General features: G+C 41.4%; 1 protein-coding gene across 11 annotated transcripts in view; it reads left to right on the forward strand.

Moving 5' to 3' along the window:
* Positions 1 to 22,952, forward strand: part of EYA4 (EYA transcriptional coactivator and phosphatase 4) — a 401,807-nt gene that overhangs the window by 297,032 nt on the left and 81,823 nt on the right. For 10 of the 11 annotated variants that reach the window (XR_008891352.1, XM_056566571.1, XM_056566572.1 and 7 more), the window contains 4 exons: positions 17,015 to 17,157; positions 17,256 to 17,399; positions 18,731 to 18,810; positions 20,823 to 21,003. Coding sequence is in view for 10 of the 11 variants with exons in the window: in XM_056566571.1 (XP_056422546.1) it covers positions 17,015 to 17,157; positions 17,256 to 17,399; positions 18,731 to 18,810; positions 20,823 to 21,003 (548 nt within the window). In the remaining variant the exon portion in view is untranslated. Of the gene's footprint in view, positions 1 to 15,652; positions 15,771 to 17,014; positions 17,158 to 17,255; positions 17,400 to 18,730; positions 18,811 to 20,822; positions 21,004 to 22,952 lie in introns of those variants that run through there. The other variant, XM_056566578.1, reaches the window with a different exon arrangement.

A 22,952-nucleotide genomic window follows, 5' to 3' on the forward strand; every position in this document is an offset into this window, starting at 1 on the left:
ACTGTTATTGAGATGCCTCTTCAGGCACCAAGGATAATTTTCAAGGGGTTCTTGCATAATCTATACTAAGTTATGAGTACAGATTGGCTATATATATTTTCTTTATTGTATATGTATGTATGTTTTTAATGTGCTGAGAAATTAACATTGGCTATTTTGATTGCATTGACTACTGATGCAATATTGCATACTTAAAGGGCACTTGTTGTTTCAAAAGGTTTTTAAAAACCTGCCTAGTTTTGTTATATTAACTTATCAGAGTGCTGACAAGGTGACATTAGTGCATTCACTGCTATTATAGAGCCCATGAGAGTCCCCTCCATGTTGCACAGCTATTTCTCATTCTCTCCATTTCAGGGAGTGGGCTGTTTGCCAGAAATACACACTGGCACTTCCTCTCTAAGTTGCTTAGCCAATCACAGCACAGCACAATACTTAGTATAACAAAGATATGGAGAAGGAACACAGTTGGCACTACCACATATTCACCATATAATGCGGGGTTCAACAGGTACACGGATGATCGCTCCACAAGGTCCAGACGGTGCTCAGGGCAGACCAGCAGCAGCAGAGATAATTAGCAAAGGTGTAAGAACAACATGTCTGTGGCACACGTCATGGATCCAAACTTTATTGACAGCTTATGCAAAACACAGGCAACAATTGTTTTGCTTCCAAAGCTTCTTCACAGGCTGTGAAGAAGCTTTGGAAGCGAAACAATTACTGCCTGTGTTCTGCCTAAGCTGTCAATAAAGTTTGGATCCATGACGTGTGCTGCGGACGTGTTGTTCTTACACCTGTGCACAATACTTAGTCCTTACGGTTATGCCATAGTGTTAGCGTAAATGCACTGAACAGGCTGACTGTGCTGGGGGATGATTCATATAGACTACAGTACTATAGATTAGTGTTTCTCATGTGCGGTCCTCAAGTCCCCCCAACAGGTCATGTTTTCAGGATTTTCTTAGTCTTTCACAGTTGATATAACAGCGATGCCTGATTCACGGACCATAATTATATCACCTGTGAAAGACTAAGGGAATCCAGAAAACAGGACCTGTTGGGGGGACTTGAGGACTGCGTTTTTGAAACACTGCTATGGCATGGGGAAAGGGTTATTTATGCACTGGCTTTGCAAGGTGCTATGTGAGCAACAATATGGGTGCACAACAGTAGGTACACTATTGTTTACACAAGGTATAGTTGCCCTGATCCTTGTAGGGGTGATGAGACATGAGAGTGAAGCCTTGAATATTATTAGAGACAGATTTTGCCTGTCAAAAGGCAGTGGACATCAGATCGCAAATAATGGTGCCAAGACTAAAAGGCTGTTTATCTGGTACAATAAATAATTTTGTGGGAAAAAAATTACAAATATATTAGGAATTCCTCAAATTGAGGGAAGTGGTTTAACCCCTTAAGGACCAGGCCATTTTACACCTTAGGACCAGAGCGGTTTTTGCACATTTGACCACTGTCACTTTAAACATTAATAACTCTGGAATGCTTTTAGTTATCAATCTGATTCCGAGATAGTTTTTTCGTGACATATTCTACTTTAACATAGTGGTAAAATTTTGTGGTAACTTGCATCCTTTCTTGGTGAAAAATCCCCAAATTTGATGAAAAATTTGAAAATTTTGCATTTTTCTAACTTTGAAGCTCTCTGCTTCAAGGAAAATGGATATTCAAAATATTTTTTTATTTTATTCACATTTCCAATATGTCTACTTTATGTTTGCATCATAAAATTGACGTGTTTTTACTTTTGGAAGACACCAGAGAGCTTCAAAGTTCAGCAGCAATTTTCCAATTTTTCACAAAATTTTGAACCTCGCTTTTTTTCAGAGACCAGTTCAGGTTTGAAGTGGATTTGAAGGGTCTTCCCATTAGAAATACCCCACAAATGACCCCATTATAAAAACTACACCCCCCAAAGTATTCAAAATGACAATCAGTAAGTGTTTTAACCCTTTAGGTGTTTCACAGGAATAGCAGGAAAGTGAAGGAGAAAATTCACGATCTTTATTTTTTACACTCGCATTTTCTTGTAAACCCAATTTTTGAATTTTTACAAGGGGTAAAAGGAGAAAATGTATACTTATATTTGTAGCCCAATTTCTCTCGAGTAAGCACATACCTCATATGTCTATGTAAAGTGTTCGGCGGGCGTAGTAGAGGGCTCAGAAGCGAAGGAGCGACAAGGGGATTTTGGAGAGTACGTTTTTCAGAAATGGTTTTTGGGGGGCATGTTGCATTTAGGAAGCCCCTATGGTGCCAGAACAGCAAAAATAACCCACATGGCATACCATTTTGGAAACTAGACCCCTTGGGGAACGTAACAAGGTATAAAGTGAGCCTTAATACCCCACAGGTGTTTCACGACTTTTGCATATGTAAAAAAAATATTTTTTTTTCACTAAAATGTGTGTTTCCCCCCAAATTTCACATTTTTTCAAGGGTTAATAGCAGAAAATACCCCCCAAAATTTGTAACCCCATCTCTTCTGAGTATGGAGGTACCCCATAAGTTGGCATGAAGTGCATTACGGGCGAACTACAATGCTCCGAAGAGAAGGAGTGATATTTGACTTTTTGAGAGCAAATTTTGCTCGGGGGGCATGTCGCATTTAGGAAGCCCCTATGGTGCCAGAACAGCAAAAAAAAACACATGGCATACCATTTTGGAAACTAGACCCCTTGAGGAACGTAACAAGGAATAAAGTGAGCCTTAATACCCCACACGGGTTTCACGACTTTTGCATATGTAAAAAAAAATATATTTTTTTTTCACTAAAATGTGTGTTTCCCCCCAAATTTCACATTTTTGCAAGGGTTAATAGCAGAAAATACCCCCCAAAATTTGTAACCCCGTCTCTTCTGAGTATGGAGGTACCCCATAAGTGGACCTGAAGTGCGCTACGTGCGAACTACAATGCTCAGAAGAGGAGGCGCACCATTGAGCTTTTGGAAAGAGAATTCGTTTGGAATGGTCGTCAGGGGCCATGTGCATTTACAAAGCCCCCCGTGGTGCCAGAACAGTGGACCCCCCCCCACATGTGACCCCATTTTGGAAACTACACCCCTCACAGAATTTAATAAGTGGTGCAGTGAGCATTTACACCCCACTGGCGTTTGACAGATCTTTGGGACAGTGGGCTGTGCAAATGGAAAATTACATTTTTCATTTTCACGGATCACTGTTCCAAAAATCTGTCAGACACCTGTGGGGCGTAAATGCTCACTGTACCCCTTATTACATTACATGAGGGGTGTAGTTTCCAAAATGGGGTCACATATGGGGGGGGTCCATTGTTCTGGTACCATGGGGGCTTTGTAAACACAAGTGGCCTTCAATTCCGGACAAATTTTCTCTTCAAAATCCCAATGGCGCTCCTTCTCTTCTGAGCATTGTAGTGCACCCATAGAGCACTTTACATCCACATATGGGGTATGCTCTTACTCAGAAGAAATTGGGTTACAAATTTTGGGGGGCTTTTTTTTATTTTCCCTTATGAAAATGAAAAATTTAGGGTGACACCAGCATTTTAGTGAGAAAAATGTTTTTTTTTTCACTTTCCCATCCAACTTTAATGAAAATTTGTCAAACACCTGTGGGGTGTTATGGCTCACTATACCCCTCCTTACGTTCCGTGAGGGGTGTCGTTTCCAAAATGGGGTCACATGTCTGTATTTATTGTTTTGTGTTTATGTCAGAACCACTGTAAAATCAGCCACCCCTGTGCAAATCACCAATTTAGGCCTCAAATGTACATGGTGTGCTCTCACTCCTGAGCCTTGTTGTGCGTCCGCAGAGCATTTTACGCCCACATATGGGGTATCTCCGTACTCAGGAGAAATTGCGTTACAAATTTTGGGGTCTTTTTTTCCTTTTACCTCCCGTGAAAATAAAAAGTAAAGGACAACACCAGCATGTTAGTGTAAAAAAAAATATTTTTACACTAACAGGCTGGTGTAGACCCCAACTTTTCTTTTTCATAAGGGGTAAAAGGAAAAAAAGCCCCCAAAATTAGTAACACAATTTCTCCCGAGTACGGAGATACCCCATATGTGGCACTAAACTGTTTCCTTGAAATACGACAGGGCTCCGAAGTGAGAGAGCGCCATGCGCATTTGAGGACTAAATTAGGGATTGCACAGGGGTGGACATAGGGGTATTCTACGCCAGTGATTCCCAAACAGGGTGCCTCCAGCTGTTGCTAAACTCCCAGCATGCCTGGACAGTCAGTGGCTGTCCGTAAATGCTGGGAGTTGTTGTTTTGCAACAGCTGGAGGCTCTGTTTTGGAAACACTGCCGTACAATACGTTTTTTATTTTTTATTAGGGGGACAGCGTAAGGGGGTGTATATGTTGTGTTTTACTCTTTATTATGTGTAGTGTAGTGTTTTTAGGGTACATTCACACTGGCGGGTTTACAGTGAATTTACCGCTAGGAGTTTGCGCTGCGGTGAAAAATTTGCCACAGCCCAAACTTGAAGCAGAAAACTTACTGTAAACCCGCCAGTGTGAATGTACCCTGTACGTTCACATGGGGGGGCAAACCTCCAGCTGTTTCAAAACTACAACTCCTAGCATGTACTGACAGACCGTGCATGCTGGGAGTTGTACTTTTGCAACAGCTGGAGGCACACTGGTTGGAAAACCTTCAGTTACCTAACTCAGTATTTTCCAACCAGTGTGCCTCCAGCTGTTGCAAAACTTCAACTCCCAGCATGTACTGATCGCCGAAAGGCATGCTGGGAGATGTAGTTATGCAACAGCTGGAGGGATCGCAACTACAACTCCCAGCATGCAGAGACAGCTGTTTGCTGTTTTCGGCTTGCTGGGAGTTGCAGTTTTGCAACATCTGTAGAGCTATAGTTTAGAGACCACTGCATAGTGCAAACTGCTGTCTGGGCATGCTGGGAGTTGTAGTTTTGCAAGATCTGGAGGTGCACAGTATAGAGATCACTTTGCAGTGGTCTCAAACTGTAGACCTCCAGCTGTTTCAAAACTGCAACTCCCAGCAAGCCTAAACAGCTCTCTGGGCATGCTGGGAGTTGTAGTTTTGCAACATCTGGAGGGTTACAGTTTAGAGACCACTATAGTGGTCTCAGACTGTAGCCCTCCAGATGTTGCTAAGTAACTCACCGGCTTCCGTTGGATCCAGGGAGCTGCGTCGCGGTCCTCTTCTTCCGCAGTTCGTCGCCCGCTGCCGCCGCTGATCGTCGCCGCTGCCATCGCCGATGGGTAAGTGGATCTTCGGCGCCGGTCCCTGTCGGTTTCCCCGTCCTGCCCCGCCTATTGTGGGAGGGCAGGACGGGGAAACCGAAAGTAAACCCCTCCGCCCCCGATCTGCTATTGGTGGTCGCGTCTAGACCACCAATAGCAGAGATAGGAGGGGTGGCAACCCTGCCACCTCACTCCTATCGCTACAGGGGGATCGTGGGTGTCTAGGACACCCGCGATTCCCCTTCTATTCCGGGTCACCGGGTCACCATAGACCCGCATGACCCGGAATCGGCGCAAATCGCAAGTGTGAATTCACTTGCGATTTGCGCCGATCGCCGACATGGGGGGGTCTAATGACCCCCCTGGGCATTTGCGCGGGGTGCCTGCTGATAGATATCAGCAGTCACCCCGGCGCGATCCCCGCCCGGCGCGCGGCGGGGACCGAAATTCCCACGGGCGTACAGGTACGCCCTTGGTCCTTAAGTACCAGGGAGCAAAGGCGTACCTGTACGCCCTTGGTCCTTAAGGGGTTAAAATAGCAGTGCCCATTTAAACTGGATTTACACTCAGCATTTAGCTTTTCTCATTGCCCTTTTATCAGTGTTTTCCTTTTTGTTTAGCCTGATGGTACTCTTACCCCATAAAGAGACTCTATGACCAGATTCGTGCTGGCTTTTCTAAGGGCAACATAAACCTAGTGACAGGGACCCAGTGTAAAATTCTATCTTTTTAGGCAGTATACATCTGATAATAATCCTGTTTATTACTGCATGCTACAGTGTGAGTTTACGCTCAGTGGTCTGTGACCCAGAAAAAAATGATGATCAGTGCCACCTAACTGTATTCACCAACCACACACAGCCGAAGCAGGGAATCCAAAATGATCCCTACTCTGCTGGCCTCATTTTTATTCTGCTCATTAGTTATGACTGATCAGCTTTTTAATTGTTTTTATTTTGTAAGTAGAATCTGCAGGAGGCCTAGTAAAGGCCACCGGCTCCCATAGAAACCAATTTACATGACAAAAAGTTACCAATCGGGCACCTGACAGGCACAGTACCTGTCATTAAAGCTCTTAATTGCTTCAATCATTATTTAATAAATGACCAACTATTGGTGATCGGTGATGTTGCTTATTGACTGTTAATTCAAGCTGCTAATAACAGCCATTGCTCTCTTCTTAGACCCCCTGCACTGCATGATGTGCATGTACAGCATTGTGCGCTAAGTAACAGGCGGCCATACCTTACATGTACATTTGATATTGCCAAGGGATTAATGTCTTTAGTGATTTACTTTATACAATGCATCCTGCGTTATTGTATTTTTATGGCTTTTTGGGATCAGTGGCTTTTTTCCTCTTCCTTAAACTGTAGCATGATTTGGTTGTGGCACTTTTCTCAGGCTTTTTTCAACCATAGGCTTTTTTTAAGGTCTGAAAAACACCAGGGATAGTTTACAAAATGATACTAAGTAAATACTGCATGCCATTCTAAACATGTGAAAATGGCATAAAACACTATCATACTGAATTTACATGCATTCTTTTTTTACGCGGTATAAAATGCGTGTGAGACAATATAAAGAGACTTTGTAAAGGAGGCTATATAGCACCTTAGGATTGTGTTACACTCAATTACTGACAACCCTGTGACATGTGCTCTATGAACCTGAATAAATTGCAAGACAGTGCCCATCATCAGATGTTAAGCTTGATTTAGCAACCATGTCCTTTATGTTGTGTGCAACCCAAACAAGTCATGTCATAACTTCCCAGCCTTTATACTTGGAGTATCCCCTGAATAATCTTTCTACAATTAAAGTGTACCTGTCATCAACAAAAGCTTTTTATATAATGTAGATAATACCATTATATGTATCTTTGTAATATATATTCAGGGCTGGACTGGCCATCGGGCAAACTGGGCCTCCTACCTGTTTGCACTGAATATGCTGGAGCCGCAACTTGCAGCCAGAGCTTTTAGAGCTGTGACTGCCGCTTTAAGAGCTGTGGCCGCACTGTATAGGGAAGGAGCATGGCTGAACATTGTGAGTTATCTAATCTATCTTCATGAAAGAAGTCTTCTTGTAATCCTGGCCGGGGGCTGTGAGGTAAATTCACCATCAGCCCAGGACGCCGATCTCTCTGTCTGCCCCTGTGCTCTTATCTAGTAGGTTTGTTACAGCTGGTTTAACCCTTACATAGCATAACAGGGGCAGACAGAGAGTAGAGAAACTTACAGTATTATTTATATGACAGGAAGAATGTCCGTTCTAAACCATGTTGTTAACCTCCCCAAGCCATGTATTCCTCTGTACTTCACCAGACCCCTCTGTCCATCCCTGACCTCCCTCTACTCCACCAGACCCCTATGTACTCCACCAGACACCTCTGTCCATCCCTTACACCTCTGTACTCCACCAGACCCCTATGTACTCCACCAGACACCTCTGTCCATCCCTTACACCTCTGTACTCCACCAGACCCCTCTGTACTCCACCAGACCCTTTTGTGTATCCCTGACTCCCTGTACTCCATCAGACCCCTCTGTATTCCACCAGACCCCTGTGTCCGTCCCTGACCCCTCTGTTCTCCACCAGACCCCTTTGTCTGTCCCTTTCCCTTCTGTAGTCCACCAGACCCCTTTGTCCATCTGTGACCACTCTGTATTCCACTAGACCCCTCTGTCCATCCCTTAACCCTCTGTATTCCACCAGACCCCTCTGTCCATCCCTGACCCCTCTGTATTCCACCAGACCCCTCTGTCCGTCCCTTATCCCTCTGTATTCCACCAGACCCCTCTGTCCATCCCTGAACCCTCTGTACTTCAGCTGGTGGGGTCACTGTGTACATACGTTGCATTACTTATCCTGTACTGATCGTGAGTTATATCCTGTATTATACTCCAGAGCTGCACTCACTATTCTTCTGGTGAGGTCACTGTGTACATACATTACATTACTTATTCTGTACTGATCCTGAGTTATATCCTGTATTATACTACAGAGCTGTACTCACTATTCTGCTGGTGGGGTCACTGTGTACATACATTACATTATTTATCCCATACTGATCCTAAGTTATATCCTGTATCATACTAAAGAGTTGTACTCACTATTCTGCTGGTGGGGTCACTATGTACATACGTTACATTACTTATCCTGCACTGATCCTGAGTTATATCCTGAATTATACTCCAGAGCTGTACTCACTATTCTGCTGGGGAGGTCACTGTTTACATACATTACATTACTTATCCTGCACTGATCCTGAGTTATATCCTGTATTATACTGCAGAACTGTACTCACTATTCTTTTGGCGGGTTCATTGTGTAAATACACTACTTATCCTGTATTGATCCTGAGTTATATCCTGTATTATACTGCAGAGCTGTACTCAATATTCTGCTGGAGGAGTCACTGTGTACATACACTTTTGTCTGCCGTGCCCTTCCAGTGAGCTCCGTTGACCGCTGCCTGTCTGAGCTGCCACTTACACAAGTAGGGTGAGAGGGCATTGAATACAACAGTACTCTGCTGCTGTGGAATCTCCTTGCAGAATTCCAATGTGGAATTCAGCACGAAAATTTTGACATGTGAACATAGCCTTGATAGAAGTGTAACTCTATTCTATTCTCGTTGTAGAATAGCGTGAAGCTCAGTGCTGCTATACACTGACTTCACTGACTACAACAGTATGTTAGTAATATGTATGGTTATAATATTCCTCCTTCTATACTGGAATTATTGGAAATATTGGTCAGTATGCAGGATTTAGTAGCATTATGGTAATATGTATGGTGATAATATTCCTCCTTGTATACTGGTATTATTGGTAATATTGGTCTCAGTATACAGGATTTGGTCAGTAACAGTATGTTAGTAATATGTATGGTGATAATATTCCTCCTTGTATACTGATATTCTTGTTAATATTAGTCCCAGTATACAGGATTTGGTCAGTAACAGTATGGTGGTACTATGTATAGTGATAATATTTTTTCCTTATATACCGGTGTTATTTGGTAACTATATGATTTATTTAGAGGTATGTGTTTTTACCATGGGAAATTGTCTTACCTTAACAGGCTAGGTTCACACAATGTATTTTTCATTATCAAAAATGCATCCACGCAATCACAGAACGATTGTGGCAGTATTTTTAAGATTAATGTTGTTACGCCGAGCGCTCCGGGTCCCCGCTCCTCCCCGGAGCGCTCACGGCGTCTCTCTCTCTGCAGCGCCCCGGTCAGTCCCGCTGACCGGGAGCGCTGCTCTGACATGGCCGTCGGGGATGCGATTCGCACAGCGGGACGCGCCCGCTCGCGAATCGCATCCCAAGTCACTTACCCGTCCCGGTCCCCTGCTGTCATGTGCTGGCGCGCGCGGCTCCGCTCTCTAGGGCGCGCGCGCGCCAGCTCTCTGAGACTTAAAGGGCCAGTGCACCAATGATTGGTGCCTGGCCCAATTAGCTTAATTGGCTTCCATCTGCTCCCAGACTATATCTGCTCACTGCCCCTGCACTCCCTTGCCGGATCTTGTTGCCTTAGTGCCTAGAGAAAGCTATTACTGTGTTTGTCCATACTGTGTTCCTGACCTCCTGCTATTGCCATATTGACTACGAACCTTGCCGCCTGCCCCGACCTTCTGCTACGTCTGACCTAGTCTCTGCCTAGTCCTTCTGTCCCCCGCCTTCTCAGCAGTCAGCGAGGTTGAGCCGTTGCTAGTGGATACGACCTGGTTGCTACCGCCGCAGCAAGACCATCCCGCTTTGCGGCGGGCTCTGGTGAATACCAGTAGCATCTTAGAACCGGTCCACCGGCACGGTCCACGCCAATCCCTCGCTGACACAGAGGATCCACTACCTGTTAGCCGAATCGTGACAAATGTGCTCTATGTAAGTCTATGGGAAAATAGTTCTTTTGCACGCAATATGTTAATTAAAGGACAAATCTCATGTTAGAAAATGATCCCCTATCCGAAAGATAGGGGATACGTTTTACAGTAGATCGCGGGAAGTACGAGCGCTGGGGCCCCCTAGAATCTTCTGTTTGGAGCCCCTGTGCTGCAGCACAGGAGCGCGTCATGACCCCTTCATATAGTTCTATGAGAGAGCCGTTTGGCAAGCTTCGGCTCTCCCATAGAGCTTTATGGAGGGGATGTGGTGGCCTCTTCTCCGGTTGGGTATACGTTTTTAACATGAGATTTGCCCTTTAAAAAAAGAAAAAGGAACACATTTTAGCATCCTCAAAATGTGACTTATTTAGGCCCTTTATACACTGCCATTGCTCCCCGTTGAGTACGGCCATCAAAGTTTTTTTTTCTCATGACCTTAATGGGCGTTCTTATAATGGGGTGCAACACCAAATAACGGGCCCCAGCAGCTTCCATTTACTATTATTAAAGAACACATGCTGTAATTTTTCTCCCGTTATTCTGGCCACCTCTCGCAGTGGCCATCACACTGCCATGCACTAACTGCAGTATGAAAGAGGCCATATACGCCAGTAAAAAAGATGTCCCTTTTACACTTACTTCCCCATACACAATCTTTCCACAATTTTGCGGACCTTTTTTTTTTTTTTTTTTTTAATGAAATATGTCTGAAATACACTGGGTGACCATAGCATGTGCACATATATGCATATTTATGTTTTTTTCCCCCCATTATGTACCCTATTATACCGAACTATGATTAATATTTGGCCCCTCACATTTGTGGCTCCACCTCCACATAGCCACACCTACTCATGACTAAAATGGGCTGCTAATTCTAAAATGCCAGAGCCTATTTTTGGTCCCAGTCCGGCCTTGTATACATTGGTTAAAAAAATGTGTATACAAGCTATTGCATGTGTGTCTCCATGAGGAGTCAAAATGCAGAAAGTGGGGTAGGACAAGAACGGCTCTGTGTAGGCTCCTGGCTTATCAATCATCCTGATGTGTGAGCCGGGAGCATGTCACAGAGCCTCACTGCACAGAGCCTCCCTGCTTGTCCTCAGTGTACAGAGCCCTGCTTGTCCTCAGTGTACAGAGCCCTGCTTGTCCTCAGTGTACAGAGCCCTGCTTGTCCTCAGTGTACAGAGCCCTGCTTGTCTTCAATGCACAGAGCCCTGCTTGTCCTCAGTGTACAGAGCCCTGCTTGTCCTAAGTGTACAGAACCCTGCTTGTCCTCAGTGTACAGAGCCCTACTTGTCCTCAGTGCACAGAGTCCTGCTTGTCCTCAGTGTACAGAGCCCTACTTGTCCACCCTCACTTCCTGTATTTGGACTACTCACTGAGACACGCAAACAATAGCTGCAGGGCAAACAATATACATATTTTTTAACCAATGTATATTACAAATATACATAGAATGGTATTATCTAAATTATGTAAAACGTTTTTGTTGACGACAGGTACACTTTAAAGAACTTCCTACTTTTTAACCTACCTCATAGAATCCTGGTATGTAAACACTAACATGGAATATTAACATGTTCACATAGTTTGTAAGGCTGAAAAAGACTTGTTTTCATGTTGTGTAACCAAAATACCTCCTAGAGGGTCTACGGGCACTTTAATCAGAGACAAAAAACCTTGGGGATGCAACTCCCCTCAGGGTAAACCCTGAATAGAGACCCTCTCTGGTCTAAAACTTAACTTTTAATTTTACAAATGATAACTATATTAACGTGCTAAAATTGCCCACTAGGTGGCAGTGTGTGATTTAAAATTACAATCCTGTATTCATTTGTTTTAGTTTTGTGGCATATTATGCTTGGATGTATCTGACCACGGGGCTCTGTATACAGTGCTCTGCTCAAATGCCGTCTATGGACTTAGCATCTCAGAGCTCCGTGGTCCATCCATATATTACTGCCGGGATTGAGCTAAAATCTGTTCTCCTCTATATCAACGTTTCGCCGGTGAGACCCGGCTTTTTCAAGAGTCTGAGTCTCACCGGCGAAACGTTGATATAGAGGAGAACAGATTTTAGCTCAATCCCGGCAGTAATATATGGATGGACCACGGAGCTCTGAGATGCTAAGTCCATAGACGGCATTTGAGCAGAGCACTGTATACAGAGCCCCGTGGTCAGATACATCCAAGCATAATATGCCACAAAACTAAAACAAATGAATACGGGATTGTAATTTTAAATCACACACTGCCACCTAGTGGGCAATTTTGAGCACGTTAATATAGTTATTATTTGCAAAATTAAAAGTTAAGTTTTAGACCAGAGAGGGTCTCTATTCAGGGTTTACCCTGAGGGGAGTTGCATCCCCAAGGTTTTTTGTCTTTGTTTTCATGTTGTCCAGCCTATTGCTTTGCATTTTAGATCCAGAGAAAGGCAGGAAACCAATGAGATAGAAGCCAATTTTCTTCATTCTAGGGAGAACAATTCCTTCCTGACCCCAAATCTGGCGATCAGAATAAATCCTTGGGTCAACAGATCTTCCTCAGGATCTAGTGACTATAACCTGTACTCTACTGATATGCATCCAGGCCCCTTTTAAACTCTTTTATTGAGTTCACTATGACCAGAGGTGTAACTTGTAGCTTCTGGGCCCTGATGCAAAATCGGCAACAGGACCCCATGTGCCATTTATAATACTGGTCTCTTATCAGGCAGACACACCTTGGGTTTTCCTTAGGCCCCAGGGCCCCAGTGCAGCTGCATCCCCTGCACCCCCTATAGTTCTGCCCCCTGACCATGACTTCCTCTGGCAGAAAGTTCTGTAGTCTCACTGCTCTTACATTTGAATCCCCTCTATGTTGATGTAAAAACTTTTTTCCTTTACACGTATTACCAGCAAAACAGTAATATCTACAGCCATGGATACATTACAAACATAAATACAGTACGAGTAGAGGACATACTCATGAAACAGAAACAGCACCAATCTAATACCTTGGCTGTGTCTGGTATTACAGCTCAGCCTTAGTCCGAGTACAGCTACAAATGGCTGTCCTGACTGGCTTCAGTTGAGGCATTTGTTATGTATGTTTTATTTTTTATTGTTCTGTTTTAGCATATAAACAGTATTGTTTTATCATGTATACAATCAAATATATGTATGTAAATGTATTTATTTCTTTATATGCATACATTATTTGCAAAAAAAAATCCATCAGTCCCATGCTCATCTGAACAAATGGAAGTTGAGAAATCAATAGAAAGGCAAGATAACATGTTAGGGCATACTAAACAGTCAAATTTCCACAATAAGAAGATATGCTGTGACGTTATGTCTATACTTATTTTTCTATACTGACAGAACACAATTCCATGAGGACCACAGGTTTCTGCTAGAGATGAGCGAACTTACAGTAAATTCGATTTGTCACGAACTTCTCGGCTCGGCAGTTGATGACTTATCCTGCATAAATGAGTTCAGCTTTCAGGTGCTCCCGTGGGCTGGAAAAGGTGGATACAGTCCTAGGAGACTCTTTCCTAGGACTGTATCCACCTTTTCCAGCCCACCGAAGCACCGGAAAGCTGAACTAATTTATGCAGGAAAAGTCAGCAACCGCCGAGCTTAGAAGTTCGTGACGTATCAAATTTACTGTAAGTTCACTCATCTCTAGTTTCTGCATCAAATGCAGAGCAACATTTCAGCTGTATCCTGGAGACTTTTATATGCAAAAGCCTTAAAAAAGGCTCCATGCTGGATCAGAAATGTTGCCCTACATTTGATGCTCCTATGGGCATGCACTCATTTGGCGGTAAACAGTGTGGTTTAATTATTTTTTGTTGTTATTGAGGTATACAGTATATTAACCTTTTTGTGAAGAACAACCACAATTACATTGAAAAGTGGCCTTCTATGGAGGGTGGTCTTAATAGAAGACTATTAACACTGCTATTATTAAAAGCATTCTTACTTACAGCCCTTTCTACACCTGCCTTAAACATTCTGCACTATATATATATATATATATATATATATATATATATATATATATATATATAAATATATATATATAGGCAAGAAGGCGACCGCAGCACTCCAAATCAATGTGCAAAAGTGTTTATTCCAGAGTTAATACAGGCAACCTTTCTGTGGCCTCACACCACCATTTTCAAGCCTATTGCGGGCTTGGGAGTGCTGCTCTTCAACAAAGTATACATATATATATATATATATATATATATATATATATCTTTACATGCTTCACATATCATATGTACGTTATGCACTATAGGACGGGATTATGTATAGGGTATTTAAAGCCTATTGCTTCATCATACAGAATAAAGGCGTGGTAACTGATTATTTGAAATCTTTTCTTCACACTATTATTGGATTAAATCAGTAGGCAGTAGTATAGGTAGTAATTGTGGCATTGCATAAATTCCCACACCTTCTATTAAGACAACTTTACTTGGAATGTATTATTGGAGACTTTATGTTTTCCTGTTCAGTTTTTAGGAACAATAAGAAGCATTATACCATTTATGTACAATTGTACTTAAAGGATAGCCTACAGTTTGGTTCTCAGAAAACTCTGTGAATGTTTAGACACAATATTCAGGGGATGAGATCATCCATGTTTGTGTAATAGAAAATAAGGTGTGCACAGATTTGTCTTCATATGTTAGGTTGTGTATATACCACTATATGCCACTTTCCCACCAATTAAGCTCATTAGATAGATATTTATCATATATATATATATATATATATATATATATATATATATATATATATGCGCAATGTAATAGTCCCCCTGGAGCAGTACTTCCAGAACTACTATCATTCCCAATCATTTTTGACAAATGTTTTGATTAGTTGGGCTCTGTGTGTTCAGATCCCCACTGATTGCTAGAAAGAGGATGAAGACTATTTACTATTTACTCACTGCACCACCCCCCTCATGGACTTACGATTTAATCTGTTTCCTGCTTTAAGACAGATAAAGCAATGAGCAACAAAGTAACGGGCTCAGCTGCATGCTTCTCCCCGTCTATCTAGCAATTGGTGGTGGTTTAAATATCCAGACCCTGACCCTGATCAAAATGTTGATCTGTTTTATCCCAAGATCTCAGAATCTTAACTTATCATCTATTTACAGGAGAGAGGTCTGACTGCTTAAAGGGATACTCCACTCCTAGAAATCTTATCCACTATCCACTGGGACCCCCCATTTTTCTACTGCAGCACCGAAGTCATCAGGTGCACGGAGCGAACTTAGCTCCATGCCTGATGACTAATGATGCAGTGCCGACGTCATGGCCACACCCCCTTCGTGATGTCACGCCCTCCCTCTCAATGCAAGTCTATAGGAGTCTAAGTATATGAAGGCCACCATGCCCCTTCCCATTGAGGGACATGATGTCACAAGGGGCATGGCCGCGACGTCACCAGCCTCCCACGCAGCAGCCGATGTTCTAACGGAATGCCGGGTGCTGCAGGGAGATTGCAGGGGGTCCCAGCGGCGAGGCCCCAACAATCAGACATCTTGTCTACGAGCGGAGTAACCCTTTATCCCACTGATCATGAGGACGAGGTCGCATATCACCCTGTGCGAATGTAGCAATGGCTAACCATGTACGTTGAAGAAAGCAAAGCATTATACTTGGATTTCTTAGATAGGCCCATAAATAGAAAATGGATAAGTGATAAATTGTAATATTCTAAAGATTAGAGATGTGCGGTAAGGTAGTGGTAGTCTCAGCTATCTTATGCAGAGAATAGTAACATGTAAAGATAATTTTATCTCACGTTAGGGCGAAAAATTGGCAAATCTAACAATTTTATAGGGCATAAGGGTTTAAGCATATGACCATATTACAGTGCCCATACATTTATTTTGGGCCTTTCTGAATCCTCATAAGTGTACAATATTATTTTATATATATATATATATATATATATATATATATATATATATATTATTTTTTTTTTTTTTTAATTATTGTTTTAACCATTTTACAAATATAAAACTTTTAATTTTTTTTATAACAATGCCCCAAATTAGCTGAAAATGGTGAACAAGGTGAAAAACAGGATAACTATAGGGAAAACATTAATAATTAAAGTAAAGTGCATTTCCCCTTAAATTCTGTACCTCAATTTTCATGGAACCACAGTAGTACCTGAGTCCCTTTAGGGTCCAATCACAAGGTGAAATGTCTGTGGGCAGCAGGCACCCAGAACAATCTGGCATTTCATAGACAGAACATGTCAGTGCTAGGACTGCTTGGAAATATCAAGATTTTTTTGAGATTGCAAATTTATAATCAACAATGTTACAAACTAATACTAAAGCAATATTATCTTTATTGTATACTTTTACTATTAGGGTGCGTTCACACTACGGAATTCTCGCGGAATTCCACGAGCGGAACGCCACGAGTGGAATTCCGCGGTGTGGACTTAACATTAGTGTGAATGGGTCTCCGCGAGACCCGTTCACACTGCAGAATTTCTGCGGCGGACAATTCCGCCGCAGAAATTGTTCCGTGCAAAAAAAAGAGCATGTTCATTCTTTGCGCAGATTCAGCGAGCACTGCATAGCCGTCAATGGTGACGGCTCAGTGCCCCGCGGCACTAGCGTCGAAGTATCCTCGGCGGTGGCTGCCAGGCAGAATCTCCGCTCGCGGAATTCAGCGAGCGGAGATTCCGTAGTGTGAACGCACCCTTAGTCCAGCTGTTCAATTCATTTGCTGCTTTATATAAAGTAATCTGTGTTGGAACATGAAATAATAATAATGTAGTAAACAGCTTAGCTAAAATAGAACATATATACTGTATACTAAAGATAAATATTTTTGTTTTCCTTTCCAAATTAGGCCCTATCCACATATTCTCTCAACACCAGCCGCTCAGACTATGTCAGCCTATGCTGGCCAGACCCAGTACTCTGGAATGCAACAACCTACAGTTTACACAGCATACTCACAAACTGGACAGCCTTACAGTTTACCAACATATGGTATGCTAATTCTTGTGTAATGTTGTCGTATCGGTTTTCTTTGTTCATCGTCATTTAAGTAACATCTATGAACAAATGGTTTTATGTATCTAATGCAGATCTAGGAGTGATGCTTCCTGGTATCAAGACAGAAGGTGGTCTTCCTCAAACACAGTCTCCATTGCAAAGTGGTTGCCTAAGTTATAGTCCCGGATTTTCCACACCCCAGCCAGGCCAAACTCCATACTCCTACCAAATGCCAGGTATAGAAGTTAATGCTGAAAAAATAGGATAGATTATAGATGTGCTTTATATGGTTAAGATGGCAAATGTTAATTAGAGTATTAAATGGGAAACTTTGCCATCTTATGTCAGTTTTAGGGTATGTTCACACTACGGATTGTGAATGCAGATTCCATTCTGGCGGCCGCCGTCGCAATACTTCGGCGGTAGGACCGCTTGGCACTGCGCCGTCACCATTGATGGCTATGCAGTGTTCGCGGACTTCTGCGCACAGACTGAACATGTTCTTTCTTTGCGCTGAACAATTTCAGGGGCGGAATTGTCTTGCGGAAACCCATTCACACTGATATTTATGTCCACAGCACGTAATTCCTTTCGTAGAATTCAGCGGGAATTACGTAGTGTGAACATACCCTTACTATTACTTGTATTTCCCATAAACGAACATATCTAGCACATCTTTTCCTACAACCATGCATTGGGTCCATCCTCTGTTGACAGTTAAAATATGTAAGGACGCACTTTACTTACAGAAAAAATGGTTATTTAATTGTCAAATGATTTCTTCAATTCCAGGGGAAACAACAGATGAATGGAACAATGTATTACACATATTTCTGCATCCCCATAAAGGGAGATTAAATAGTACCTGTCATTTAAATATTTTTTAAGATAAGAATGGCCTGGGAGAAGTGCACTTTGCACTCTTTCCTGGCTCTGTATCAGATAATCTGTAAGGAATTATTTAGACACAGAGCGGAGAGAGTAGCCTCTCTCTCTCGCTCATTCTTGTCATCGGTTGAAATCTAAGCACTCAGATCCCAATTGATAAAACTTTTGGCATGTCCCAAGGACATGTCAAAAGTTGTTGTTTTTTATTTTATTTTTTATTGATAGGTACACTTTAATGACTTGATGCAAGTTCTGCATTTCTACCTGGCAGGATTTTTTTTAAACCATCACTGCAGTTTTTGAGCCAAAGTCAGAAGTGGACCCAACAGGAAAGAGAAATATAATGAAGTCCTTTCTTTATATTTCCCACTTCTTTTGAAAACACTTCTGGCTTTGACTCAAAAACACAAAAAAAAAACTGCCAAGTGAAAATGCAGTCCTGCATGATAACACAAAGCTTTCCATGGTAATAAAAGACCAAAAGTTTTTTTGTTTTAGTTTAATTCTAGAAGAATGGGTGGTGTGCATGGTTTGGACAAATTATTTAAATTTAGATGGAATTTTTCACCTAAAATATAACTTTGATTTACCTATTTTACTATATTGAAAAGTAGATTATTCTTTTCGCTATTTTACTATATTGAAAAGTAAATTATTCTATCCAAACTTTGTTTTACAGGTTCAAGTTTCACCCCATCATCTAGTATTTATGCAAATAACTCCGTAACCAATTCAACAAACTTTAGTAATCCTCAGCAGGTAAGGAAAACCATATTGATTTATGAACTAAACAATGGGAACATGAACATAATGGCCCTCATTTACTAAAAGTGGAGTGTAGGTTTCTTTGTGGGTTTTAATTCCCTACAATTTATTTTCCACAGTATTTACTAAGGTTTCCCTACATTTTCCACTTTCCCTTCACTTTGCTTTTTTTTACACCTGCTCTGATCTGTAGGGTTTTCCTCAGCTGAAATCCACCACATTTTATGTGGAAACCTTAGTAAATATGTTGGTTTTTTGTGAAAATGTCGGGAACACGCCCCTTTTCGGAGACCATGCCCCCTTTTCCCGCCAGACACACCCCTTTTCCAGGTTTTCTTAGCAAAATGGAGAGTTAGTCTGGGTTTTTTCAATTCTGGCACAAAATCTGGCGCAGACAGAATTTCTGGCGCAATGCGACAGAATCTGGCGCACAACCCGACAAAACATGTCGGGTTTGCAATAGTAAATGAGGGCCATTGGACACATTCTTATCTTACCAATAGAAGTGATATCATGTCTACTGTAGCTGTCTGTAGCTTTTTCCCATTGATGTCACTATTCTAAAGAGATTTGTAGATGTCTTCTGCATTAATCCTTCAGTAAGGCATTTTTCAAATCATGCCCAAGTCTTCTGTCAAGTTATTCTGTTGGTGGTAAAGGCAGATCATCCGACTATTATTGGGCCTTTAAAGAGAGGGGGCTCTGTCCCAGCGGGTCTCATTTCTTTTTCTATGGGTAAAAAACTGTGCAAAACTCCTGCATTATCAACAAATTATTGGAAGGAGGAATTGACTAATGGGTCATGAAGCGTAACGGGAAAAAACCCACACCTCTTTATCCTGAAAGACAAAACCAGACATCATAAGAGACTGTTTGTTTCAACCTTTGCTGTAGGCCCCCATCTCTTCTATATACAACACTGACACCACTGTATTAAATAAAAGTCAACTACACTACTGTATTCCATACAAGATGAGAATGCTGACACATACCTCTCTACTGTATGCCAAGAGATCACTATTGTGACATATGTTAGGTCAGTGGGGCTTTATGCATATATATAGTGCCCTCACACAGAGCTTTCCTGGTGCATTCATTGAATGTAATATTAAGACTAACATTTGATGTCAACAGCCAAACTGAAAATTTGAATTTCCAAGATGCGCTTGAAATAAATTAATTTCTTCAGTTTAGTTTTAGGATTTTTGGTAAAATGAGAATCTATAAAAAAAAAACAAAGCTAATACTCAGTGTTTATCTGTAATAACAAAAGCACACATGAAATGAAGTTAGGTTGACTTCCTTTTATAAATAAACTTGCATACCAATAGGCAAAATTGCCAAAGAAAATATGTTTGGAATGGATGTCATGGAAAAAAAAATAGCTTGATATATTGTTCAGAGGTGAAAGTAACACATACCATCTGCAAATAACTATCTGACATTCTCGGGTGCAACACTTCAGATTTGAGGGTGACCCCTAGTTTCCTAACTTTACCTGTTAATGCATTATGTTTTTAACCTTCTACTTGTGTCACTTTTATTTGCCTTGTCTGTGTAAAAATAATATAAGCTAAAATGATTTGGCAGTTATGTTTACTAGCATGATGTTTCCGGTTGGAGTGGTTTGCTTTCAGTTGACAGGTCTGCTGTTGGTAATATTATACAAGATATACAGCTGGGGAAAATGTATGTAAAACCATTGCAATGGATGAAAAGGCGAATAGTATGCTTTTTTAGAACTCTTCATAACACCTGTAGAAAAGGCTTTAAGGAATGCGCTGTAATGATAGGCTGCAGCACAGCATTCAATATGACTAAGATGTTAAGACCAAGCATTTTGTAAGCGATTTTCTGTGGTTATGTGTTAATTCAATGTTAAATCTACCTGAAGTAACAGGATCCTGGCTCCAACCTAGTGTTAAGTGCTAATTAATCCTCACTGCTGCCAAATCTCAAATAATCATTTTACTACTCCGCTTAATAAATTGTTCCTTCTGTTCTAGGATTATCCCTCTTACACAGCTTTCGGCCAAAACCAATATGCACAGTATTACTCAGCATCAACATACTCAGCCTATATGACCCCAAATAACACAGTGGATGGCACCTCATCATCATCAACGTATCAGTTACAGGATTCGCTTACTGGCCTGACTACCCAACCAGGTACAGATCTTCATTCAGGTAAATTGCAGATAGATTTGCTTTCAATCAAACTTGAGTACTATATATCATATATAAGGCTGCTGTCAATATATATTCTGACATTTAAAGAAGATAATTTTCTTGGATTAATATCTATAAAAAAAATTTAACCTCTGGAGCCATATTGAATGCAATTTATCACATAGGACCTGAGGAAGAGAAGGATAAACAAAAACTCATTATCGTTACCTAATGGACATAGCTTCCCTATCAATGTCCAACCCAGGAGCCAGGAATTTTAGCCAAGCCAAAGTCTCACCCAAGATAAAGAGACACCATCTGTAGACAGTTGTTTAGGGTTTTCTTATTTCTGGGCAAAATCTACTTAGCATATATTTTCCCAAGGATCATTGCCTGCATGATCCCCTAAGCAAGTTGCAGTTCTCTACTTTACATTATAAGGAGAAGGAGCATGCAGGGTTTTCTTTGTGGATAGTTTCAGTCTCCTTCAGTTTTCTGTTACTTTTGAGGAAACTATTTGCATGATTCCAAAATGGTTCTGTAGATAGAACTGTTATGGAAGTTTCACACTTATAGCTGCATTGTTAAAATTGGTTGTTGCATGACTGACATAACTGTATTCTTAACTCCTAAGTATCCAGATGCTCTTATCCTTAGATATGTTTCACCTATTTACCCTAACTTATTTATTGTTATTTATAGTTATCCATAGACATGGCCAACATCAGTGCTTCTTGTGGTTGCCGTGCATATGAAAAAATTCAGTGAGTAAAGATCCATAACAACATGTTATTCAGGTGTCTATAAAATATATCTTTTATTCATGCTTGATAACGAACCAAAACCACAAAGAGACACAAATGTGTCCTAAAATTGACACCCAAACTTATTAAACCATCCCAAATGTATTATGGTGTATATGTTATAGTTTGGGTGTATGATAAAACATCACTCTTCCTTCTGTCCCTACCATTTGGGGTGTCCACCTTCTTAATATGCTACAATGATGGTGGACCCTGTCCTGCCGTACATTAGGGGACAAAATACTGAACAGCTGATAAAGAAGTCTGTTGTGAAGTGAAGATATGTTTTTGATCCAGTGTATGTTTTATGCACTTGTTATCTGCTGTTCATTGTTTTGTTCCTCACTGTAGCCCAGAACAGGGTCTGCCACCCTATTAAGGAGTTGGGCACACCAAAAGGTAGGGACAGAGGGAAGAGGTGGTATCAATAGGGTGCACAAATCCCTGTTGCAAAAAGAAAGTCAAAGGGTGTAGATCAGCTCACCATATAGTCCATAAACAGTAGTCATCCGATAAAGGTCCTGGAGTACGGATGCAGGGAGTCGCCACTCCCTGTAACATAGAAGAAAAAAGAAAATCCAGCTCCCAGGTGTGGATATTAAAAAGGAAAAAAGGAAAGTGACATGTCACTCTAAAAAGGGAGTGAAACACCGACACGTTTCGAGCTGTCACTCTTAGTCATGGCTAAGAGCGACAGCTCGAAACTCGTCGGCGTTTCACTCCCTTTTTAGAGTGACATGTCACTTTCCTGTTTTCCTTTTTTATATCCACCATTAAAAGTTAAGTTTTATCGGATCCTCTACACCTGGGAGCTGGATATTCTTTTTTCTTCTCTGCACAAATCCTTCCCTCATTACTTTTCTGTCCTCTCCTCTAAGTGATGTTTTATCATATGCTCAAACAGCAACACATTTGGTATGATTTGATTAGTTTTGTGTCATTTAGGCATTCAATTTAAGGACCCATTTGTGTCTTCATGTGGTTTTGGTTTGTTTCATCTAGTTGTTTGTATCTGGCACATATATAGATATTATAAAGATATCTGAATAACATGTGGCTATTTGGAGTCTTTTTGGATATTAGACCATAGAAACCAAATAAGCCCCCTTAACTATTCATTGCTCCATTCAGTAAATTTTTGCTGTGCATTTGAATGCAGTAAGC

The sequence above is a fragment of the Hyla sarda genome, chromosome 3 (genome assembly GCF_029499605.1).
Source record: "Hyla sarda isolate aHylSar1 chromosome 3, aHylSar1.hap1, whole genome shotgun sequence".
Taxonomy (NCBI): domain Eukaryota; kingdom Metazoa; phylum Chordata; class Amphibia; order Anura; family Hylidae; genus Hyla; species Hyla sarda.